This window comes from Sinohyriopsis cumingii, chromosome 18 (assembly GCF_028554795.1).
Source record: "Sinohyriopsis cumingii isolate HCF-2022 chromosome 18, ASM2855479v2, whole genome shotgun sequence".
In the NCBI taxonomy this organism is placed as follows: domain Eukaryota; kingdom Metazoa; phylum Mollusca; class Bivalvia; order Unionida; family Unionidae; genus Sinohyriopsis; species Sinohyriopsis cumingii.
Genome location: NC_142978.1, coordinates 90,131,703 through 90,158,031, shown reverse-complemented (window position 1 = coordinate 90,158,031; position 26,329 = coordinate 90,131,703). Strand labels below are relative to the sequence as shown.

Sequence of the window (26,329 nt, the reverse complement as noted above, 5' to 3'; positions counted from 1 at the left end):
ACGTAGATTTGCCCACGATTTTTCTCCATGTTAAATTTCCATTGAGGCTAGAGTGTCCCAGGGGTCTCTGTAATGCTAATTCCCGTTGAGGCTAGGGTATCCCCATTTACTACTGGTATGAGCTTCCCATTTCCCTATGGCTGCTTTCAGTCTAAAGGTTCGAGCTTCCCATTTCCCTATGGATGCTTTCAGTAAAAGATATGAGCTTCCCATTTCCCTATGGATGCTTTCAGTCTAAAGGTACGAACTTCCCGTTTCCCTATGGATGCTTTCAGTCTAAAGGTATGAGCTTCCCGTTTCCCTATGGATGTTTCAGTCTAAAGGTAAGAGCTTCCCATTTCCCTATGGATGCTTTCAGTCTAAAGGTATGAGCTTCCCATTTCCCTATGGATGCTTTCAGTCTAAAGGTATGAGCTTCCCATTACCCTATAGATGCTTTCAGTCAAAGATATGAGCTTCCCATTTCCCTATGGATGTTTCCAAGGCATATGGAGAGCTTCCATTTTCCCTATGGATGCTTTCAATCTATGGGAAAGAGCTTCCCATTTCCCCATGGAACCTTTGTAGTTATAGGGAGAGCTTCCCGTTTCCCTATGTATGTTTTCAATATAAAGGAACGAGCTATTCATTTCCTTATGGATGCTTTCATTCAAAAGGAACGAGCTTCCCATTTCCCAATGGATGTTTTCAGTCTAGAGGAACGAGCTTCCCATTTCACTATGGATGTTTTCAATCTATAGGAACGAGCTTCCCATTTCACTATCACTGCTTTTAGTCTATAAGGACAAGCTTCCCGTTTCACTATGGATGCTTTGACACCGATAAGAATACAGTTATTCTCAAATTTAAACAAGAAATGTTGCTGATGTGAGCAAATGAGGTATTGCAATAGAAGAAAGAGGGTAATGTAAAGGGAAGCAATCCTTGTATATCCACTAATACAGTAGAATTTTTATTCTTTCCCTTGACCAGTCAGGCAGAAAGCACTATCATTACAGCTGCTCATAGTCTGAGTATAATTCCCCATTGGTTTGCACCCCTCTACCGATTTAAAAAAAAAAAACGGAAACCAAAAATGAGATTAAAAAAAAAGATGCACAGAACTTAGTCCATTCATTATTTTATAGTTTCAGACCTGATTATGGCAGACGGAGAGGGGTGGGGCTAACAACGTTATCGTCTGCGCGTTTCATACCAAGCAGAAGTTTTCAATGCCAAAGACGTCCCTGCTCGCCATTCGTTTAAAGGATTTGATGCACGACTTCACATGTATTCACAATAAATACTACGGCGTCTGATTTGGATATTTACAATGTCGAATCAAGTAAAGGAAATGAGTCACAACTACAAATCTGCATTTCACTTTGATTTAACCACAGGCGCTTGACGCGAGATTAATGTTGAGAAGAAGAAGAAGAAGAAGAAAAAAAAAACAATAGTCTGAAGGGAAAAAATCATACAAAGTGACAAAATACCTTAGATTACCCCCATGACCCGTTCGGACCCTCTCTATTATTATATATAAGAGAGAAGGTACGGAACTTCCAAATACTTCGTTCCACCCACGACCCTCGATTTCCTTCTGCTATTTCCGTTTTTAAAGGCACACGACCATACTATATGGCTTGTTTTACTCCTGAGACATTTTTTCTAATCATCAAGCCATCATTGACTTTTCTGCGTTGTACCAAACTGAAGTTACGGGCTCCAAAACGTAGCATTTTCGCGAATTTTTACTGCTGAGACAAGTCCGAGCTCATATGATAATAAGTATAACCTTTTGAGCCAATCATATTTCGGCGTTGACGTTTGTGCCGCATACTTTGCCTATTTTGAAAATAGAGTTGCATGTATACAATGTATGTGCAGTGAAGAAGACAATGTCTAATTCTTGCATGGAACAGGATTCCAAAAGTTGAATCGAGCTAATGGTAAGTAAAAACTTACTTTTGCATCTACTACTGCTATTGTTCTGTAATTCAAGAAGGGATGCATCGTAGAGTCACAAACATGGTACATAGCTCTTTTCACAAGTTTTCACATGTGCACACACTTGTCCCAAGAGACAAAATTCGCCAAAATCGCACGTTTCGGAGCCCGTTACTTCAGTTTGGTACAACGCAGAAAAGTCAATGATGGCTTGATGAATAGAAACATATCTCAGGAGTAAAACAAGCCATATAGTATGGTCGTGTGCCTTTAAAGACGGAAATAGCAGAAGGAAATCGAGGGTCATGGGTGGAACGAAGTATTTGGAAGTTACGTACCTTTTCTCTTATATATAGAGAGGGTCCTATGTCAGAACGCGTCATGGGGGTAATCAAAAGTATTTTTGTCACTCTGTATGATTCTATTCCTTCAGATTATTGTGTTGTTTTTTTCAACATCAAGCTCGTCTCGAGCACCTCTGGATTTAACAAACGGTGTAATTTCTATGTACACGTGTGCAAAGGGATATAACTCTTAACCTCACTTTGTTGTCTGAGGAAAATATACTCGGACATAGTGTACGCAAAATGGCGTCGTGTAGGTATGGAAACTCCGATAAGGATGAAACTCGCAGACGATGAGAGTGTTAGGGTCACTCTGGTCGCAGTCAGGTTAGAAATTATAAATCAGTGAATGAAATGTCTAAGTTCTATGCATTTTTTTAAATAACATTAAATATTTTTGTTATTGAAAAACATGAAGTCCACTATGGCTAGACCACAGACGACAAAGATATTTTTGTACATCTGAATATTTCAGAGCGTGTGAAGTCGGAAAGCTTGGGTTCAGGGACGATATGTGAGTCATCGTCCTTTGCGCCAGGCACTTTACTAGGAAGTACATGCAGGTGGCTTCGCTAACGTCATGAAACTTTTTGGGAGGTGGAGGTATTGTTTTGTTTTGGGTTTTTTTTTTTCAGTGTTCCCCCAATGTCTCCAAGCCGCTCATTGAGACAGTTGAATCGCCTGAACCACCTGAAGGGCTTCATGTGTCATCTCGTGTTGCTCGCACTCTCTGTCGGTTTTGTTGGAATTCATTCGCGAAAATAAGTAGTTAGAGCAGGTAAAGGCAAGGGCCTTGACAATCAAACCTCGGATATTGAGTATAACAGCGGCCATTGGCCAGACTTTTTCGTACTGTCGGGAGAATGCAAACACAAGTATTAACATATATTGTGCTCATAGCGAGATAAATGTGGTGATGGTGTCCTCGAGGTCAACTGGTACAATTTTCAACAAGTGTCTCGGGATCACCATACAACCCATTTTAGGCACCATGGTACAGGAAGTTTCCGGGGGCGTGTTTATATTTGTGTGTGCACTCGTATTGGCCTTAAATGTAGCTGCTAACATTCAAATTAAAGATGTCTTAGTGAATGTCTTCTAGTCCAAATGAAAGCTTACATTCAAATCAAAGATGTCTTAGTTAATGTCTTCTAGTCCAATGAAATCTTACATTCAAATCAAAGATGTCTTAATGAATGTCTTCTAGTCCAATGGAAGCTTACATTCAAATCAAAGATGTCTTAGTGAATGTCTTCTAGTCCAGTGAAAGCTTACATTCAAATCAAAGATGTCTTAGTGAATGTCTTCTAGTCCAGTGAAAGCTTACATTCAAATCAAAGATGTATTAGTGAATGTCTTCTAGTCCAGTGAAAGCTTACATTCAAATCAAAGATGTCTTAGTGAATGTCTTCTTGTCCAATGAAAGCTTACATTCAAATCAAAGATGTCGTAGTGAATGTCTTCTAGTCCAGTGAAAGCTTACATTCAAATCAAAGATGTATTAGTGAATGTCTTCTAGTCCAGTGAAAGCTTACATTCAAATCAAAGATGTCTTAGTTAATGTCTTCTAGTCCAATGAAAGCTTACATTCAGATCAAAGATGTCTTAGTGAATGTCTTCTTGTCCAGTGAAAGCTTACATTCAAATCAAAGATGTATTAGTGAATGTCTTCTAGTCCAGTGAAAGCTTACATTCAAATCAAAGATGTCTTAGTGAATGTCTTCTAGTCCAGTGAAAGCTTACATTCAAATCAAAGATGTATTAGTGAATGTCTTCTAGTCCAGTGAAAGCTTACATTCAAATCAAAGATGTCTTAGTGAATGTCTTCTAGTCCAAATGAAAGCTTACATTCAAATCAAAGATGTCTTAGGGAATGTCTTTTAGTCCAATGAAAGCTTACATTCAAATCAAAGATGTCTTAGTGAATGTCTTCTAGTCCAAATGAAAGGTTACATTCAAATCAAAGATGTCTTAGTGAATGTCTTCTAGTCCAATGAAAGCTTACATTCAAATCAAAGATGTCTTAGTGAATGTCTTCTAGTCCAAATGAAAGCTTACATTCAAATCAAAGATGTCTTAGTGAATGTCTTCTAGTCCAATGAAAGCTTACATTCAAATCAAAGATGTCTTAGTGAATGTCTTCTAGTCCAATGAAAGCTTACATTCAAATTAAAGATGTCTTAGTAAATGTCTTCTAGTCCAGTGAAAGCTTACATTCAAATTAAAGATGTCTTAGTGAATGTCTTCTAGTCCAAATGAAAGCTTACATTCAGATTAAAGATGTCTTAGTGAATGTCTTCTAGTCCAATGAAAGCTTACATTCAAATCAAAGATGTCTTAGTGAATGTCTTCTAGTCCAATGAAAGCTTACATTCAGATTAAAGATGTCTTAGTGAATGTCTTCTAGTCCAGTGAAAGCTTATATTCAAATCAAAGATGTCTTAGTGAATGTCTTTTTGTCCATTGAAAGCTTACATTCAAATCAAAGATGTCTTAGTGAATGTCTTCTAGTCCAAATGAAAGCTTACATTCAAATCAAAGATGTCTTAGTGAATGTCTTCTAGTCCAAATGAAAGCTTACATTCAAATCAAAGATGTCTTAGTGAATGTCTTCTAGTCCAGTGAAAGCTTATATTCAAATCAAAGATGTCTTAGTGAATGTCTTCTAGTCCAGTGAAAGCTTATATTCAAATCAAATATGTCTTAGTGAATGTCTTCTAGTCCAAATGAAAGCTTACATTCAAATCAAAGAAGTCTTAGTGAATGTCTTCTAGTCCAATGAAAGCTTACATTCAAATCAAAGATGTCTTAGTTAATGTCTTCTAGTCCAAATGAAAGCTTACATTCAAATCAAAGATGTATTAGTGAATGTCTTCTAGTCCAATGAAAGCTTACATTCAAATCAAAGATGTCTTAGTGAATGTCTTCTAGTCCAAATGAAAGCTTACATTCAAATCAAAGATGTATTAGTGAATGTCTTCTGGTCCAATGAAAGCTTACATTCAAATCAAAGATGTCTTAGTGAATGTCTTCTAGTCCAAATGAAAGCTTATATTCAAATCAAAGATGTCTTAGTGAATGTCTTCTAGTCCAGTGAAAGCTTATATTCAAATCAAAGATGTCTTAGTGAATGTCGTCTAGTCCAGTGAAAGCTTATATTCAAATCAAAGATGTCTTAGTGAATGTCTTCTAGTCCAAATGAAAGCTTACATTCAAATCAAAGATGTCTTAGTGAATGTCTTCTAGTCCAAATGAAAGCTTACATTCAAATCAAAGATGGATTAGTGAATGTCTTCTAGTCCAATGAAAGCTTACATTCAAATCAAAGATGTCTTAGTGAATGTCTTCTAGTCCAGTGAAAGCTTACATTCAAATCAAAGATGTATTAGTGAATGTCTTCTAGTCCAGTGAAAGCTTACATTCAAATCAAAGATGTCTTAGTGAATGTCTTCTAGTCCAATGAAAGCTTACATTCAAATCAAAGATGTCTTAGTGAATGTCTTCTAGTCCAGTGAAAGCTTACATTCAAATCAAAGATGTATTAGTGAATGTCTTCTAGTCCAGTGAAAGCTTACATTCAAATCAAAGATGTCTTAGTTAATGTCTTCTAGTCCAATGAAAGCTTACATTCAAATCAAAGATGTCTTAGTGAATGTCTTCTAGTCCAGTGAAAGCTTACATTCAAATCAAAGATGTCTTAGTGAATGTCTTCTAGTCCAGTGAAAGCTTACATTCAAATCAAAGATGTATTAGTGAATGTCTTCTAGTCCAGTGAAAGCTTACATTCAAATCAAAGATGTCTTAGTGAATGTCTTCTAGTCCAAATGAAAGCTTACATTCAAATCAAAGATGTCTTAGGGAATGTCTTTTAGTCCAATGAAAGCTTACATTCAAATCAAAGATGTCTTAGTGAATGTCTTCTAGTCCAAATGAAAGGTTACATTCAAATCAAAGATGTCTTAGTGAATGTCTTCTAGTCCAATGAAAGCTTACATTCAAATCAAAGATGTCTTAGTGAATGTCTTCTGGTCCAAATGAAAGCTTACATTTAAGTCGAAGATGTCTTAGTGAATGTCTTCTAGTCCAATGAAAGCTTACATTCAAATCAAAGATGTCTTAGTGAATGTCTTCTAGTCCAATGAAAGCTTACATTCAAACTAAAGATGTCTTAGTAAATGTCTTCTGGGCCAGTGAAAGCTTACATTGAAATTAAAGATGTCTTAGTGAATGTCTTCTAGTCCAAATGAAAGCTTACATTCAGATTAAAGATGTCTTAGTGAATGTCTTCTAGTCCAATGAAAGCTTACATTCAAATCAAAGATGTCTTAGTGAATGTCTTCTAGTCCAATGAAAGCTTACATTCAGATTAAAGATGTCTTAGTGAATGTCTTCTAGTCCAGTGAAAGCTTATATTCAAATCAAAGATGTCTTAGTGAATGTCTTTTTGTCCAATGAAAGCTTACATTCAAATCAAAGATGTCTTAGTGAATGTCTTCTAGTCGAATGAAAGCTTACATTCAAATCAAAGATGTCTTAGTGAATGTCTTCTAGTCCAAATGAAAGCTTATATTCAAATCAAAGATGTCTTAGGGAATGTCTTCTAGTCCAAATGAAAGCTTACATTCAAATCAAAGATGTCTTAGTGAATGTCTTCTAGTCCAAATGAAAGCTTACATTCAGATTAAAGATGTCTTAGTGAATGTCTTCTAGTCCAAATGAAAGCTTACATTCAAATTAAAGATGTCTTAGTAAATGTCTTCTAGTCCAGTGAAAGCTTATATTCAAATCAAAGATGTCTTAGTGAATGTCTTTTTGTCCAATGAAAGCTTACATTCAAATCAAAGATGTCTTAGTGAATGTCTTCTAGTCCAATGAAAGCTTATATTCAAATCAAAGATGTCTTAGTGAATGTCTTCTAGTCCAAATGAAAGCTTACATTCAGATTAAAGATGTCTTAGTGAATGTCTTCTAGTCCAATGAAAGGTTACATTCAAATGAAAGATGTCTTAGTGAATGTCTTCTAGTCCAATGAAAGCTTATATTCAAATCAAAGATGTCTTAGTGAATGTCTTCTAGTCCAATGAAATCTTACATTCAAATCAAAGATGTCTTAATGAATGTCTTCTAGTCCAATGGAAGCTTACATTCAAATCAAAGATGTCTTAGTGAATGTCTTCTAGTCCAGTGAAATCTTACATTCAAATCAAAGATGTCTTAGTGAATGTCTTCTAGTCCAGTGAAAGCTTACATTCAAATCAAAGATGTCTTAGGGAATGTCTTCTAGTCCAGTGAAAGCTTACATTCAAATCAAAGATGTCTTAGTGAATGTCTTCTAGTCCAAATGAAAGCTTACATTCAAATCAAAGATGTCTTAGTTAATGTCTTCTAGTCCAATGAAATCTTACATTCAAATCAAAGATGTCTTAATGAATGTCTTCTAGTCCAATGAAAGCTTACATTCAAATCAAAGATGTCTTAGTTAATGTCTTCTAGTCCAATGAAAGCTTACATTCAAATCAAAGATGACTTAGGGAATGTCTTCTAGTCCAATGAAAGCTTACATTCAAATCAAAGATGTCTTAGTGAATGTCTTCTAGTCCAAATGAAAGGTTACATTCAAATCAAAGATGTCTTAGGGAATGTCTTCTAGTCCAATGAAAGCTTACATTCAAATCAAAGATGTCTTAGTAAATGTCTTCTAGTCCAACGAAAGCTTACATTCAAATTAAAGATCTATTAGTGAATGTCTTCTAGTCCAATTAAAGCTTACATTCAAATTAAAGATGTCTTAGTAAATGTCTTCTAGTCCAAATGAAAGCTTACATTCAGATTAAAGATGTCTTAGTGAATGTCTTCTAGTCCAAATGAAATCTTACATTCAAATTAAAGATGTCTTAGTGAATGTCTTCTAGTTCAATGATAGCTTACATTCAGATCAAAGATGTCTTAGTGAATGTCTTCTAGTCCAGTGAAAGCTTACATTCAAATCAAAGATGTCTTAGGGAATGTCTTCTAGTCCAATGAAAGCTTACATTCAAATTAAAGATGTCTTAGTGAATGTCTTCTAGTCCAAATGAAAGCTTACATTCAAATTAAAGATGTCTTAGTGAATGTCTTATAGTTGAATGATAGCTTACATTCAAATCAAAGATGTCTTAGTGAATGTCTTCTATTCCAGTGATAGCTTACATTCAAATCAAAGATGTCTTAGGGAATGTCTTCTAGTCCAATGAAAGCTTACATTCAAATCAAAGATGTCTTAGTGAATGTCTTCTAGTCCAAATGAAAGCTTGCATTCAAATTAAAGATGTCTTAGGGAATGTCTTCTAGTCCAAATGAAAGCTTACATTCAAATCAAAGATGTCTTAGGGAATGTCTTCTAGTCCAGTGATAGCTTACATTCAAATCAAAGATGTCTTAGGGAATGTCTTCTAGTCCAAATGAAAGCTTACATTCAGATTAAAGATGTCTTAGTGAATGTCTTCTAGTCCAATGAAAGCTTACATTCAAATCAAAGATGTCTTAGTGAATGTCTTCTAGTCCAAATGAAAGCTTACATTCAAATTAAAGATGTCTTAGTGAATGTCTTCTAGTCCAAATGAAAGCTTACATTCAAATTAAAGATGTCTTAGTGAATGTCTTCTAGTTCAATGATAGCTTACATTCAAATCAAAGATGTATTAGTGAATGTCTTCTAGTCCAGTGAAAGCTTGCATTCAAATCAAAGATGCCTTAGGGAATGTCTTCTAGTCCAAATGAAAGCTTACATTCAAATCAAAGATGTCTTAGTGAATGTCTTCTAGTCCAAATGAAAGCTTACATTCAAATTAAAGATGTCTTAGTGAATGTCTTCTAGTTCAATGATAGCTTACATTCAAATCAAAGATGTCTTAGTGAATGTCTTCTAGTCCAGTGATAGCTTACATTCAAATTAAAGATGTCTTAGTGAATGTCTTCTAGTCCAATGAAAGCTTACATTCAAATCAAAGATGTCTTAGTGAATGTCTTCTAGTCCAAATGAAAGCTTACATTCAAATTAAAGATGTCTTAGGGAATGTCTTCTAGTCCAAATGAAAGCTTACATTCAAATCAAAGATGTCTTAGTGAATGTCTTCTAGTCCAAATGAAAGCTTACATTCAAATCAAAGATGTCTTAGTGAATGTCTTCTAGTCCAAATGAAAGCTTACATTCAAATTAAAGATGTCTTAGTGAATGTCTTCTAGTCCAAATGAAAGCTTACATTCAAATTAAAGATGTCTTAGGGAATGTCTTCTAGTCCAATGAAAGCTTATATTCAAATCAAAGATGTCTTAGTGAATGTCTTTTTGTCCAATGAAGCTTATGCTGTATAGGATGAATATGTACTGAACAATCCATGTTTGAGACGACATGACCAATGAGCCTATCAATTTTAATAAAGTTGCTTTTCGTTAACTCGTTTTATTTATAAATGCTCTTTTGCAACATTCGATCTCTTGCCCTTCCTCCACAATCACGCATGCATAGGAAATGGAAAATGGGCATGATATCGTTCATAGGATTGATCCTTGTCAAATGTCGTCTTTACAATCATGCCTGTTGGGCAAACCTTTCTCCTATTATCGCCCACTTTTCTCTTAAAACGTTTAACGTAGTCGGTTTTGTCGGGCGCTCTGAGTTATTTACATTGTAGTATAGTCCACCTTTCTTGTATGAAGATGAGAAGGACAGTCGAGTAAGAAAGTTCTCGAATGCTCCAAGAAAAAAGAACTGCACATAAATACCCATATCTGATATACGAGCTCTAATAAACTATCGTTCACTTAAGCTCCAAGAAATAAAAACAGCCATAAATACCCATATGTTATTTCAATTTATTTAAACTCTAACAAACTCGCTATCACTAAAACAATGACCGCAATTACCTACTTATCTGGCTAAAGTGGTCATGCTAAGTTCTCTTAACCATGTACCTTCCATGCAGGCGGATCATAGCACTAACAAAGCTGATGTTATTTTAGATACATTTCATTCATTTACTGACGTTTACTCTGCGCCAATAGTGCAATGACATAGCCACGCCCTACATGACATGATATTGGCAAGAAGCAACCAATCAGATCTATCGAATTAGGAACGAGGCCCAAATCCCGTAAATGAACGTGGTACATCTTAATATGAACATTCGCATCTCCAGGTGGAATATAGAATGCATCTACACATATATAATTTTATATCAACTTGTCTTATATATATATATATATATATATATATATATATATATATATATATATATATATATATATATATATATATATATATGATAGCCAATAATCATTCCTAACTGTCTTGTTTCAGCAGGACATTTGCAATTTCAACAAACACTTGACGTATCATCAAAATTTATGTTCATAACCGGCATGAAAGCAGTTTTCCGATGAAGCAAAAATCAGTAAATCACTGAGTACTGGAAACATACAAATCTAGTACGAGTATGCTGAGTACTGGAAACATACAAATCTAGAACGAGTATGCTGAGTACTGGAAACAAATATCGAGTACGAGTATGCTGAGTACTGGAATCATACAATTCTTGTACGAGTATGCTGAGTACTGGAAACATACAAATCTAGTACGAGTATGCTGAGTACTGGAGACAAATATCAAGTACGAGTATGCTGAGTACTGGAAATATAAGAATCTAGTACGAGTATGCTGAGTACTGGAAACATACAAATCTAGTACGAGTATGCTGAGTACTGGAAACAAATATCGAGTACGAGTATGCTGAGTACTGGAAACATAAAATCTAGTACGAGTATACTGAGTACTGGAAACGTACAAATCTAGTACGATTATGCTGAGCTGTATGTGTTAGTTTAAATAAATTGAACATCTCAGAGTAATATGACTAACGTTAGACAAAAATAACTTAAAGGTAAACGTGACTGAATAACATTACGTGTGTAACGCCAATACAACAATTTATAGGCAAATGTGACCCAATAGCATTACATGTTTAACGTCAATACAACAGTTTATAGGCAAATGTGACCCAATACATTACATGTGTAACGTCGTTGCAACAATTTATATGTAAATGTGACTCAGTAGCATTTTATACGTCTAACGTGAATAAATATTGTGTCTTGGTAGTTGCGTACCCTTATATGTCTCGCAACGATAATGAGGTGCCACTAGCCAACCCTAATAAAGTCAGAACGAAAGGAAGGTTTCGACATATATTTAGGAGGGGTCACTGTGTTAATCCAATTTAATTCAGTAAAAGAGAACATTGTGCAAATAATTTATTCCGAATTATAGTGTGTGTATGCGTGTGTGTGTGTGTCTAATACAATGGAAATTACGTATATTAGGAAATTATACATTGTTTTCTAAATCTATCACCAGAATGAGTCCCTGTTTGCGGCTCATTACATACCGAAAAGAATGGTTTGAACTATTTGAAGAGCGCCCCCCCCCCCCCCCGCCACACACACACACACTATTCACTTAATAGTCAGTAGGAACAAGTCTATGTGTATATATGAAGTAATTTATAAACACATCAATAAATAACTGGAAGAGATCCTATGCGGAAATGACACACATAACTGAGGAAACGATAAATTGATATACATGTTTAAGTTGAAAACTTCTCCCTGCCACAAAACATCTTAATACATATTTAAACTTTTCCTTCTCTTTAAATCGTTCAATTAATAAAACGGTTTTGCATGTGTCAGATAATTTACATCTGCTATACTATGAATGTAGGTCTTTCTGTGTTCTGTTCTACTGACAATTTGTAATGATTGTATTTATTGTAATATATGAGAAAAAAATATTTGTTGATCAAGGTTCATGACTCGAAAAAACTTTTAAAATTCATATGTCGAATGAGAATGCTCAGTATGTATACTCGCTAGATATGAATCCCCTCCCGCAAAGTACAGCCTCAACCAAACGCTGTCCAGGAAGTGTTAAAAAGTGTATGTATGTATGTATGTATGTATGTATGTATGTATGACGTATGTATGTGTGTGTGTCTGTCTGTCTGTATGTGTGTGTGTGTGTGTGTGTGTGTGTGTGTGTGGGTAGGTAGGTATGTTTTAGTGCACGATGAAAAATCTGAATGTTTCACCTTGAGACTTCTTAAAGAGAAGCATCAGCTAAAGACCTGCTTAGACGAGAGGACTGAATCATCTAAGATGGCAACCTTCAACAACATGAAGAAGAGTGTCCAATGCTTACTCAGAGACTTGCAAGACTCATGGCTAGTCAGTAAGGATATATATGGTGCTCTAGAGTTCTGCAATTTCTTGTGTTGCATAGTGTTTAATTTATTTTATATTTTTCAGCTCATTCTCTGCATGTTCAGCAATTGGTATTGCTTACTGTGGCGAAACTCGTTTTTTCCCCCCAATTATAATAAAGGCTAGAGTTAGTGTACTTAAGACTAGTTCAGGTTGACTTCTCGAGGACATGGAGTGGCGATTTTGATAGATATTAGCTTAGATCATGAACAACTTCCTAACTAGAGTATGTAAAGACATTTCAGCCAAAGCACATGAATGTCAATATTCTCTCCATTATGCATGTCCTAACGCAAACAACTTCACCTTAAGCCTGCCAGAAGTACGTCATATATGTGGAGCGACCCCCATATACATACATACATGCATGCATGCATACATACATACATACATACAAGATACGTAAAAATCCAAATCACACTCACACAAATCACACATACATACATGCACGCACGCACGCACGCGCACACACACACACACACACACATACATACATACACACACATACATACATACACACACATACATACACGCACATACATACATACATACACACATACATACATACATACATACAAACATACATACATACATACATACATACATACATACATACATACATACATATAGGACAGGGCCGTATCTTGTCTGCCTGGTTCTTTCTTGTAATGATAGATGATTTGATCACGGAATTAGATCACACTTTGCGAGGTCTAAATCTTGTCGATCTCCACCTGCCTTGTGTCTTATTAGCAGATGACACAACTGTAAAGCCTAACTCGCATCATTCAATGCAACAGCTGCTTGATACAATTTCCGACTTTGCGAAAAGGTGGAGATTAAGATATAATGCAGATAAAAGTTGCACCATCTTGTTTACTAACAAAAGAACGACTGGTATACCTTCTTTTATGCTCGACAAATCTCCACTTCCGGCAGTCAAAAGTAAGAAGTATGCCGGCATACCTCTAAAATACAACTTAAAACCAAACGACGCGATAAAAGAAGCATGTGATAAAGGCAAACACTTGTTAAACTCTTTATATTTTATTGGTATCAGAGATGGAGGAATGAACCCTCTAACAAGTCTGAAGATTTGGAAAAGAATTATTCTACCCTCGGTCCTATATGGATGTGAACTATGGTCAGGTATCACAAACTCGAATATAGAAGAACTTGAGTTATGCCAGAGATATGCAGCACGACGTATGCAAGCTTTTGATAAATATTCGCCTACGGAGGCAACGAGTAGTACCTTAGGACTCTGGTCAATGGAAGCATACATAGATGGGATGAAATTGCTCTTTTTCAACCGATTGTGTAAGGGCGATTGGACTTTTATCTGGAAAAAGATTTTCATTATGCGCCTATGTCAGTATCTGAACAACCCGCTAAAACAGACGGGTTTTATACCTGATATTGACAGAATAACTAAGAAATATGGTATGGGAAGTGTTCTTTTAGACTATGCAGCAAGAGTACAAACTGAAGAAAAACTCGTCTGGAATCGACATATTATTGATATTATTCAAAACCATGAAGAAACTACCTGGAGAGCAAATATGGAACTAAGGGTGATTTAATTCACTTCAGAAACATTCATTTGGACTTAAAACCAAGTAGTATATGGTTTCTTGGGCGTAAATTTCCATCTGAAACTATATATCATGCCTGTTGGTAAAGTTATGGTATGCAAACTCTGTGGAAAAGAGACTGACGACAGAGCGAAACATCTTATTTTAGGCTGCGAAATGCTGCTTGAGGGACGAAACGTTTTCTTTGAGAGAGTGATTGACTCTTTAGAAGTGAGAGACGGGGTTAACTTATTCAATCAAGAAGAAGATATATTGTTGGAGACACTTCTTGGAAGCAGGGTTGACTGCATGTCGTCTATTGACGATGATGTATCAGATAGGCTCATGTTGGTGACCGCAAACAGCATAGCTTCATTCTACAATATAATGTGTGCCCTACTATCAACTAACATGACATAAAAAGTAAGTAGTAAATTAACATTAAAAATAAACAATTAAAGGCCAAAGCCTTCTTGTCAAATCCGCAAATTTTGTTGTATGACAGCTGTTTGCGTGTGTGTTTATATAGTTGTTTATGTATTTGTTTATGTATATTTCCTAGAGATTTCTATATGGTTTTCTGTATTTATATATCTCATTTTGTAAATGCATTAGTTGACGATGTATATATCATGTTTGCATTCTCGTCTATGATGTGTCTCATAATCCTATGATATGTATAATACGTATCTTAGCAACCTGATATACTCTTTGTTGAAGAGGTAACTAAGTCATTTAGACAGTCAGTCATAGATAAATGCATGCACGCACGCATACGCGCAAACAAGTATATTTATGCATAAATACATGCGTCATATGAAGAAAAAAAAACTACATATAGAATTACACTGTTATAAGTTTTTCATTTTATTTTCGTTGCTATCTCGAACTTAATTTTAAGCACATAACACTATAGACGTATTAACTTTTCGAAATATTATCATCATCAAGCAACTGTTAAAAGATCAGTGCCATGCTCCGCGAAATGATTGCAGATTTGCATAATTGCAGGTATTGAGATATTTCGTTTTGTCAATACGGTAGCTGACACAGTATTACTATTGTATTTTTGTCAATTTTCTGTTCTATTTTATGATCTTGTATTATCATGAATTTGTTTAATCTGATGTAATCTCTTTTTAAGAGGAAATAAAGTCAGTCAGTCAGTCAGTCAGTCAGTCATACAAGATACGTAAAAATCCAAATCACACTCACACAAATCACACATACATACATACATGCACGCACGCACGCACACACACATACACACACACACACACACACACACACACACACACACACACACATACATACATACATAACAAGAAGAGCCTTTTCGGTCAAATATTTCCATAAAATGTGATCTCTAAAAAAGGATTGACAAGGTATCAAAACTGACTGGGAAATTTGAACTTTGTCAGAGTTTTAAACTGAACCAATTAAGTACGGCTTCAGTTAAAAATGTCCAGGGAGAATGATTGCTGCCCATTTTTCCTAAATGAGTATGACCTGTGGCAAAGTGTGACCTATAAATGTAAGCCCCGGCAAATATACCCATCAACCGTGATCTTTTATTTTCTTTCGGTCTTTATATGTGCATTGCATAACATCGAGATGTAATCTCTTATTTTCTTTAGGTCTCATATGTGTGTTGTATAACATCGAGAGCTGGAAGCGTTAACATCTACTATGCTGCTCGAAACAAATAGGATTCCCTGAAAACAACATAGAAGGTCAAACGGTAAATAGAACTAAACAAAATCATTATGGCTGACATTTCTGGATAACCCTTCTTTATCCATTTTTAGTAGAATTTGTTCGTAATATTTTATCTTCTCTTTCTTTCCAGTATTCTAAATTGTGTTTTATGTGTAGTGTATTGTTTACAACTTTAGGATCTGGTTTTCCATAGTCGGGTGGGTTGGCATTTGGATCATAGCCCAGAGTCTTCAGCATTGGTGCAATGGATGCCATGTCTTTTACTACATCCTTTGGAATCTTTCCAACCCACTTGCTTAATGCCTCCAAATTGACTGGTTTAATAATTTGGTTCGTCGACGGCTCTGTCCTGAAAAAAAATATCAAAGATCTTTTACAAGTGCCTTATTTCACGGATTAAAATTTTACTAAATGAATAAAATAAAATAACATTCAAGGAAATAATCGCTGCACCTGGAGTATATTGTACAATTTGCTGATTATCATGAATGTAATATGCAATGAACATGGCTTGGATCTCTTATTGCTTACAATGAACATGTCTTGGATCTCTTGTTGCTCACAATGAACATGGCTTGGATCTTTTATTGCTCATAATGAACAAGGCTTGGATCTTTTGTTGCTCATAATGAACATGGCTTGGATCTCTTATTGCTCACAATGAACATGGCTTGGATCTTTTATTGCTCATAATGAACAAGGCTTGGATCTTTTATTGCTCACAATGAACATGGCTTGGATCTTTTATTGCTCATAATGAACAAGGCTTGGATCTTTTATTGCTCACAATGAACATGGCTTGGATCTTTTGTTGCTCATAATGAACATGGCTTGGATCTCTTATTGCTCACAATGAACATGGCTTGGATCTTTTGTTGCTCATAATGAACATGGCTTGGATCTCTTATTGCTCACAATGAACATGGCTTGTATCTCTTATTGCTCACAATGAACAAGGCTTATATCTTGTATTGTTCACAATGAACAAGGCTTGGATCTCTTATTTCTCACAATAAACATGGCTTGGATCTCTTATTGCTCACAATGAACATGGCTTAGATCTCTTATTGCTCACAGTGAACATGGCTTAGATCTGTTATTGCTCACAATGAACATGGCTTAGATCCTATTTTGTTCACATGCCTATAATACTTTAGGTTGTCCGATGATGATGTTGGTTTATGTTCCCATATGTTCGGACATACTAGGTACACAGATTATATATTATTACGTAATGACATCAAGATGATGAGCATGATATGACGATAAATATATGTTAAATTAATTAGGAAAAAAAACATATTATACCCAAGCTTTTTCTCTCCCATTCAAAATTTCGGCATATTTTGTCCTTTGTGTATGAGAGGGGAGGGGAAAACGGAAAAAGAAGAGATTGAGATTAAATTGTGTACCAAGTTAAATTTATTTAGAAAACAGGGATTATTATTACTTTTTATCGTTATTTTCATACCTCGCTAATGATTAATGAGTGGAATTATACCCAACAGCGCACAGTTCCAAGGTTGTTTTTGTATGCGTATTATTGCGCCATAGGCGGCACACAATTTGATATACCAATAGTATTTGAATATCAAGTTACTTTATACATACACTTTAAAAACCATGTTATTTTTAATGAATGTGGTATATATATATATATATATATATATATATATATATATATATATATATATATATATATATACGTGTGTGTGTGTGTCTTTTATGTGAAAAATATATTCATATAATTTCACATATGAAAATATACGATCTCCCATCATGCCATGTGACTCTTGATTTTGTTCTTACAGACGTATTACCTGTAGCAACAAACACGAGTACTGTGTGAGCTAAAACGACTAATAGAAAAAAGCATTACATTTCAGATACGGAAATGAACTTTTGCTGAAGTAATACAACTCGACGTTTCCTTCTCTATCAAGTTATTTCCCCTTTCTTCCTTGACAAAATATGATAAATCCGGTGTCACGCATAACTAAATCGGACTTGTTTTGTCATCAGATTTGATCAAACTGTTTCCAAAATATCATAAAAATGTAAGTTACTGCGACAGATTAGACTATCCCGATTATACCGCTTTCTTAAGGTCTTCATGTGCCTGTGGCGGCCTGTATCGTGTTGTTGTACCAACACTCTTTTGTTGAAACACAGTAATGCAATCCAAGTAGAATTTCTTAATTGAAATTTCAGTATAAATTCAAGTCTCTATTTCCAGAAGTGAAATAATTTAAAATAATTCCAATAAAAAAAACTGTACACAAAACAATAACTTGATTCTGCTCGGATGTTAAAGCCCGAGTTAATAATTTTTCCAGTGACAAGATCATATAGCCCTCTACTTTACCTCAGGTTACAATTAGCATTTTCCATTAAAAAAATGTTACCTAATGGACAATAACCTTCTATAAACTTCTTAATGTTTGCAAAATAAAATGTTAGCTATAACTAGAATGTCGGTTACTAAAATTGCGATGTATAACCTGGACTGTGTCAGGTACACCAGGTACATTGCAGGGGAATTCCTATAGCCAAGAACCAGACCCAAACAAACATTACTTCTATTAATAATGATCCTGATATAAAACTCATACACACAGAGGATATTTTAGCTATGTATTAGTTGTTTACAGAATTAAAAAACTCAATAATTCAGGCCAAGTAGAAAATAAATTTGATTTTGGACATGGTTAAGTCCAACATACATTACAATAGCATATAACGAAATAAAAGAAAAAATACTTTTTTACAAAACAAAACTAACAAACAACGCAAATTATATATACATGACAAATCAGTTAGAGTGGTTGAATTCTTTATTTTGTGAAGCCATTCTAGCAGAGTGGTTGAATTTTAATATTGTGAAGCCAGTTAGATTGGTTGAATTGCGAACATTGTGAAGCATAATCAATCGGTTTCTTGAATACTTAACACCGTGAAGCCATTCAATCAGAGCGTTTGAAATTTTATATTGTAAATCCAATCAGGGTGGTTGAATTCTTTATATTGTGAAGTCAATCAATTAGAGTAGTTGAATTTTTAATATTGTGAAGTCAATCAGTCAGAGTGGTTGAATTGTTTATATTGTGAAGTCAACCAGTAAGAGTGGTTGAATCATATATGACTGAACCATACCTTGACAGAGCGATGCCTCCAGGTGTTTCTATGAAGTCCTCATGATGAAGGACTGAATCGTCCCATGGAATGGCCAGAAATTTGAAAATTTTCCGTAACCAGGATTCTGGCTGAAGAACGACTTGTTCATAATGGATAGTTATGCACCTGTCTGATCCAACACGCAAACACTGAGAAAACATGGCATCCGCCGATGTATTCCACACTGCGATGCAGCTCCTATAACTTGTCATGTCAAGATCCTTAATTGTCACCTGTCTGGATATGATTGAATGGCACGTGGCCCGACCATCTCGTATCATAAATAAGAATTTAGCGTTTGGAAAAATCTGACTTAGATAAACAATGTGTTTTAAGGTATAGGGATCCTTATTACATAAATATGGAGCAGCTTCGCCGTGTTTTGCTACAATCTCAAGTATAAAAGAAACCATGGCTGAATCCAGAACTTCGTCTGTGACTCCGGCTTCATGAAGCCTTTCTTTGTCAATCTGATCTTTTTGCAGTTTTTCACGCAGTGATAAAAGCGATGGAATTACGCGCGTTTCCTCGCCACATCTTATATTCGGATGAGCATCTAACATCGCACGCATTAACGTGGTACCACTCCGTGGCATCCCACCTATGAAAATGATTGGCATATCCCTATAGTACGGAAGTGCTATATTCGCCCTATCAAATATATATTTTTCAGGGTTTTTCCAAACCAAAGGTGCTCGAGTCATATAGTGACATGGCGCATTTCGATAGAGGAATAAAAACACAACGATTCCAGAAAAGAGAGGGTAAACTAATAAACGCTTCGTGCTTGTTTGCATTCTCATCTCGCAGTGTTAGTCTCGTGTTTTCTCGTCATGTACATCTGCTATCTTCTGTCACAGGAATCAACGTTTGCTGGGGAGCATACCAATTGTTTTCACCTGAAGAAAAAAGAATTTTTGAAACCAAACTCTTTAAAATTACAAAACAGATATTGAGTCTCGCATTGAGTTTTCACTCTCAGCCAATCCAAATTGGAGATAGAAATGAAAGTCCTTTGTGGTTGGCACAAAACATCAAGCTCTGACTTGTTGTGATTCTCCGGCCCCACATCCTTGAAACTCGTTGAATACGAAAATAAGGACAAGCTGAATAGTCTTGATAATGATGACTACTAAATGCATTGTTTACCATCACAAGTATTGTCACTGTATTAGATCAAACAAATAACTTTACCTAAGGACAGCGGCGTAACTATAGCCACCACAGCCCCTGCAATGTGGGTACGGGTGTGGTGGGGCACTCGGGAACATGGCATATAATCCCCAATTTTGACATCTTGGAAGTACATTTATGCGGGGGGTGTCTGTCTATATTTAAAGTTACGCCACTTCCTGTGCAACACATTGTATCTCACAAATCGATTAAAATGTTTTGAAAAACCATTACTCTACATACTTTAGTAGGCTGACCACAGAACCGCAGTTGTTGATTTTGTTAATAGTGTGTGTGCGTGTGTGTGTGTGTGTGTGTGTGTGTGTGTGTAAATAGCAGAATTTTTAGACTAGCTACTTTGAAGACTGGTATTGTACATTCCATCATTCAATATTTTATTTCTTAGAAAACGGTGAATATAGTTGACAAGATTTTTATTTTGTTTGCTTTTACATGTACACAAGTTATTTCTTTCTGTTATGTTAGCTGAATTGTATGCATACTTCCTGAATTTCGCTTATCAAGTCATTCCAAATTTGATACAGAATATCATTGTCGCTGTTCATGTTTAAGCTGAAAACGTTTCCATATTCTTGTATATCATTTAGTAAGAAACATGTTTGCCGCCTAAATTTTGTATGTTTGCAGAGTTTTACCGACTTAAGTGTTACCGCCTATAAAGTGGGAGACATTGGGTGGTGGTGGTTGGGCTGTGCAGTGATTACTCGCTCGCTTTGCACATCTGTGGTCTCAGATTCTATCCTCTTCCCATGACACGTGTGAGGGAATGTGGCTACCCGTCTATTGTGACTGGTCTTATCCGACTGCTCTGTTTCTTCCACATCAAAAGACCAAATCACGCCAATACACCAAGGCAAATGAGAGCGCATGAATTCAGTTGAAGTATATTACGGACAATTAACGTAACATAAATGCATTTTAAATAATGTTTAAAACGTAGAAATATAATGAAATTTACTTACAAAAGTATACATTCGGTATGAATTAGGATAATCATACATCAATCCAAAACATAATTTTGTCGTAATTGTTGTCCCATGATAGTGAGGATTCTTCACTGTATATTGCCTTGTGTATATTCAGTTGCTATTTTGATATTTTTAGTTTTTACTTGAGCCAATGTTTCGGTACTTCCCTCCCCTCTAGCTATTACCGTATACACACCTTACAATGAGCTATATTACCGTATATACATCTTAAATTTTTTTTACATGATAGTCGATGCGAATAAATGAGATTTGATTTCCATGCATTTACATGTGATGTATTTGATGCTTTTTACAATGAACGACGAGTGATACTAACCCTTCCATTGCTTAAGCTGTCCCAACGAACGACAAGTGATAATAACCCTTACATTGATTAAGCTGTCCTAAAGAAGGGCGAAGCCAACTCTTACACTAATTACGTTGTCCTAGTAAACAACGAGTTAGGACAACTCTTACATTGATTACGTCATCCCACTGAAAGACAAGTGAAGACAACTCTTACACTACGTCATCCCAATGAAGGACTAATGAACTTTTTCCTTGTGTCGTCCCACCGCTCCGGTGGCCTAGTGGTTAGAGCGTACGCCTCGGTTGAGGGGAGGTCGTGGGTTCGATCCCCGGTTGAGTCATGCCAAAGACTTACATAAATGGTACTAACAGCTGCTTCGCTTGGCGCTCAGCATTAAGAGGTTAGTGTTAGGACTGCCGGCCTGGTGTCAGTATAATGTGACTTCGTGCTACATGTCTGCGGCATGATGTCACAGTGCTAGACATCACTATAAACTGCCACAACGCAGACGTCGTAGCGATATGACTGAAAAATTGTTAAAGCGACGTTAAAAATCCAAATCACACACACACACACACATTCATTGTGTCGTTCCAATGAAGGACTAGTGAAGAAAAACTGTTACACTACGTTGTCCCAATGAACAACTAGTGATGACAACTCTTTTATTGATTACGTCGTCGCAATGAATGACTAATGAGGACAAATCTTACATTGATTACGTCGTTCCAATTAAGGACGAGTGGAGACAACTCTTGCATTAATTGCTTCGCCCTAATGAAGGACGAGTAAAGACAACTCTTGCCTTAATGACGTCATCCTAATGAAGGACGAGTGAAGACAACTCTTACATTGATTACACCGTCCCAATGAAGGACGAGTGAAGACGACTCTTGCATTAATTAATTACAGAGTACCTATCCATATCCAGAGTCAAAAGCAGTTTATTTCAAAAGTAGGTTCTTTTAATTAGGAAATCGATTGAATCGTCCATATCAAGTCAGTTCATATGTTTCAAGGGATTTATTGTATTTATCAAGTCAATGCATATTTGTCATGGGCTTTATTGTGAATATCAAGTCAATCCATATTTAATTCAATCCCTATATTTTATACGATTTGTTGTGAATGTCCAGTAAGTCTATGTTTTATGGGATTTATTGTGAATATCAAGTCGTCCATGTTTCCTGGGATTTATTGTGGCTATCAATTCAGTCCAACATTTTCAAAGAGGTTTATTTTGAACATCAAGTGTTACTGATATCTGTATCATTTATTATTTTATAATATTGTTGTATTTAAGTCATATATTTGTAATTCTAACACTACATAATGCATTCTCCAGTTACACAAAACAGCAGTTGCTGCTGAGGCAAGACTTCCAAGTGCATCTGCTACCAATCACGCGAGTTTGTATTTCACAATTAGTGCAGTTCTCTTGGTAGTTTTGATTTCGCAACTGTTGTTCCGCTTCCATTATTTTTTCACGTCGGTATGTCTGAGGGTCTATCATAGTTTTTCTATTAATAATACAATTGCGTATTATACTTGTACGACTAGCAGACTTTGTCGGGTTTCATCATCACGCACAGCCGCAACATGCACACGCACTACTAACCAATAACTTTTGTTTATTGGCAAAATAGTCATGCAGTTATGGGGAAAAAACTCTGCATCCAAAATACTTAAATCTCCGGCAATTGTCCGTTCTGGTGGTTTGGCAACCCTCCCAACCACGCAGATTACGTCAGAACCTAACGATCGTCTTTGCCCAATAAATGTTACCCGAACAAGTGCGATCTTGCCGGATAACAGTTGAGATCTTTCTTTCTTTTATGACTCAATGCTGGTTTAAAATATTCGATTTTGAACGTAATTGGGGTGGATACATCAGTAATGCCAATTCCCCATTGTAAAAACAATCCCGAAGTATTTTCACACCTGGTGCTGGAGTCAACACTTCGGCGTTTTTATATAGCACCTAGCTGACCTCGAGTTGGCATAGGTTCATCAAGGTGGCTCCAACTATCACTTTCTATCTGGTGATTAATATCACTGTATTTTATTATATACGATTATATGGTAACGCCGTTACATTCGTCGACAACTGTGACAAACTTACCATTGATGTTAGCATCCACTGTCATTTGGTCCAACACTCAGTCTTTAATTCCACAACCACATCACCGCAATATCATCCATCACGTATATAATAAATCTAATCTTAAACATAAACCGAAGACGGTTAAGAACCCGTATGGACAGATATGAAATATTCAAGTTGAATTTCGTATTTTGCCGCTAGGGATACTGACGTATGTACGAAATATTTTTCATTGCCGGTGTCGGGTTCATTAATTGTGAAGCAGGCTGCTTATTTACAATTGCTGTAATTTCACTCCATCCGCTATAATAACCAGGTATAATAAATATGTACGATCCATACTCGTGCGCTGTTAAGGTGTTAGATCTAAATGTATTCAAACAATTTACGCCAAGGAAAATAATTTGACTAGTTTGCTATTTTTGTCTTCTGTTGATTCCCCTTCTTTACTCTTAGCAGTTTTCATGTTGTTGTAGGCTGTACAAGAATATACTACGCTGGTGGTGCGGCAAGTGAGCGACTTCTTGTTGAACCTATATTTTTGTTGCAATATTAGCATTACTAACATAGACTTTGATAAACGCAACAGACACGCCACTGTCTCTGAGGATACCGTTGTCAGTGAGCTCAATCAGATTTCTTACCACAATGTCGCCTTTCAACTGGAAAATAATATCTTGAATGTCTACGTTTGACGTTTCCAGTCTGTCAGTTTGATCTTCAAAAATCACAAGCTCGCCTGGATCGACTCCAGTCATCAACACGACTAGTAACCTCAGACAAATCCGCTTCGGTGGCAAATCGACTCAGATCCACATTCAGCACCGTATCGTCGAGCTGAATAACGTTCGTAAATGTTGATAGACGTTACTTTAATGTGAAATCAGTAAGTTCTTGCCGGGTTGGTGAACGTTCCAGTGCACGCAACACTTCAGCAACAAGATGTGCAAGGGTGGTAACAAAATCTTCCTTGATTCAACGAGTGGTGGATGCTGACCATTTTTCCTCCCAGGCTCCAAAGACTGTCGGAGTGGCCAATCTTTCTTGATGTAATGGGAATCTCTTGCACGACTATCCCATTCGCAGATAAAAGAGCAGTACTTTGTGTATCCATTCTGCAGACCAAGCAACAAGAGAGCAATAACCTTCAAATCGTCACAAAGCTTTCACCGATGTTGGTCATAGTTTATGCACCTCAAACGTTGTTTCATGTTTTCACAGGTTTCCTTAATATGGACTGCATGACCAATTGGAATTGATGGCAAACCATTGCCATTATGCAGCAAAACAGATTTAAGACTCGTCTTCGATGAATCAATGAGCAGCCTCCATTCATCTTGATCATGAACGATGTTGAGGACTGCCATCACACCATCGATGATGTTGCAGGCTACAAGATCACCTTCCATGAAGACAAATGGAACAAGATCCTTTTGACAGTCGCGGAATATGGAAACTGTACTATCAACTGCCATGAGATTCCACTGCTATAGTCTGAAGCCCCACAGCTCTGCCCTACTTATGGATAGTTTAAAAAATCTCTGACGAAGTCATTCAGTTTACCGTGTGTTTCGAGGTGTGGTTAAGCGGAAGAGTATTGGAGAAAATATGGGTCATGTGACATTGATGGTTCTGGACTAGAAGTTTCGTCCACTTCCTCTTCCTCGTCTGACTCAAGTGAGAATGATTCTGGTGTATCAGAAACAGGCAGTCCTTCTCCGTGCGGTACTGGGCGTGTAGCTAATGAAAGTTTGAATAAGGCACAGTCCACTTTTTCTTGTTTGACACACCTTTCCCAACTGGAGGCATCATGCAGGAGTAATGATTGCTGATTTGATCTGTTGGCTCTCTCCAAATTGTTGACACTGCAAAAGGCACAGATTTCCTTTTCCTGTTCAACCACTGGCGACGATTTGTTGCGCAAGTGTTGCAGCATATATGTGGGTCCCACCTCTTGTCCTGATCTCAAATTTGGCAGCCACAATAAAGATGATAGGCTTTCTTAACCATATTGGTTATACTGCGCTTTTGTGATGCAAATGTCACTTCACCACCAGCATAGCTGATGTTGTTGTTGTTGTTGTTGTTGGGTTTAACGCCATTTTTCAGCACACGATAGGCTATACATGGCGGCCAGCATTAATGATGGAGGAAGAACCCGGGAAAACCCCGGAAAGAACCACCGACCCACGAGAAGCTACTGGCAAGCTTTCTCACTTACCCGCATTGGCTGAATCCAACATAGATGAAGTTATATGCATTGTTCACGCAAGTAAGAGATATCTCTGCTCATATGTCTAAACGGAAATGTGTCTCTTTGTAAAATCAAACACTAACAAATAAGAGAGCATGACACTATGATTTCTAGAGCATATATAGGACAATTTGTTCAGCAGAGTGATGTAAGCTTAGTTATGATTGCATCATTCATGAATTCTAGGAAGAACAATTCATATCATGTATGACGCAATACCAACTTCAGATTGTATCATTCATTGTGTTGCCTAAGAAGCAGGTACTGTCCAAACCCAATCATATATTTATTCTTAGATCCAGTCAAATATGTATTTTAGTCATATCTGGTTTAAATTGTGATCCTTTCCCGTTATAACTCATTCCCAAGGAAAGTGTCGTTTACATACTGACGCAGTATTATATCTTGAAAACTAGAGCCAATTAACAATTTTAAGTATTATTTTCGTTCTCAGCGACCCATA

The 26,329-nt window shown here is 36.3% G+C and overlaps 1 protein-coding gene and 1 long non-coding RNA gene across 2 annotated transcripts; one reads left to right on the top strand and one right to left on the bottom strand.

Annotated features, from left to right (window-relative positions):
- The first annotated feature begins 1,835 nt into the window (after positions 1-1,835).
- Positions 1,836-21,430, top strand: LOC149777420 (uncharacterized). The gene is made up of 3 exons (XR_016416176.1): positions 1,836-1,931; positions 15,781-15,884; positions 20,858-21,430. It is a non-coding gene; the product is annotated as an uncharacterized LOC149777420 (long non-coding RNA).
- LOC149777421 (protein-tyrosine sulfotransferase 1-like) lies at positions 15,695-20,859 on the bottom strand. The gene is made up of 2 exons (XM_089942044.1): positions 19,016-20,859; positions 15,695-16,211 (listed from the first exon to the last, which is right to left on the bottom strand). Exons 1-2 carry the CDS (start codon positions 19,837-19,839, stop codon positions 15,938-15,940), a joined length of 1,098 nt encoding a protein of 365 aa, XP_089798170.1. The 5' UTR covers positions 19,840-20,859; the 3' UTR covers positions 15,695-15,937.
- Positions 21,431-26,329: the final 4,899 nt, after the last annotated feature.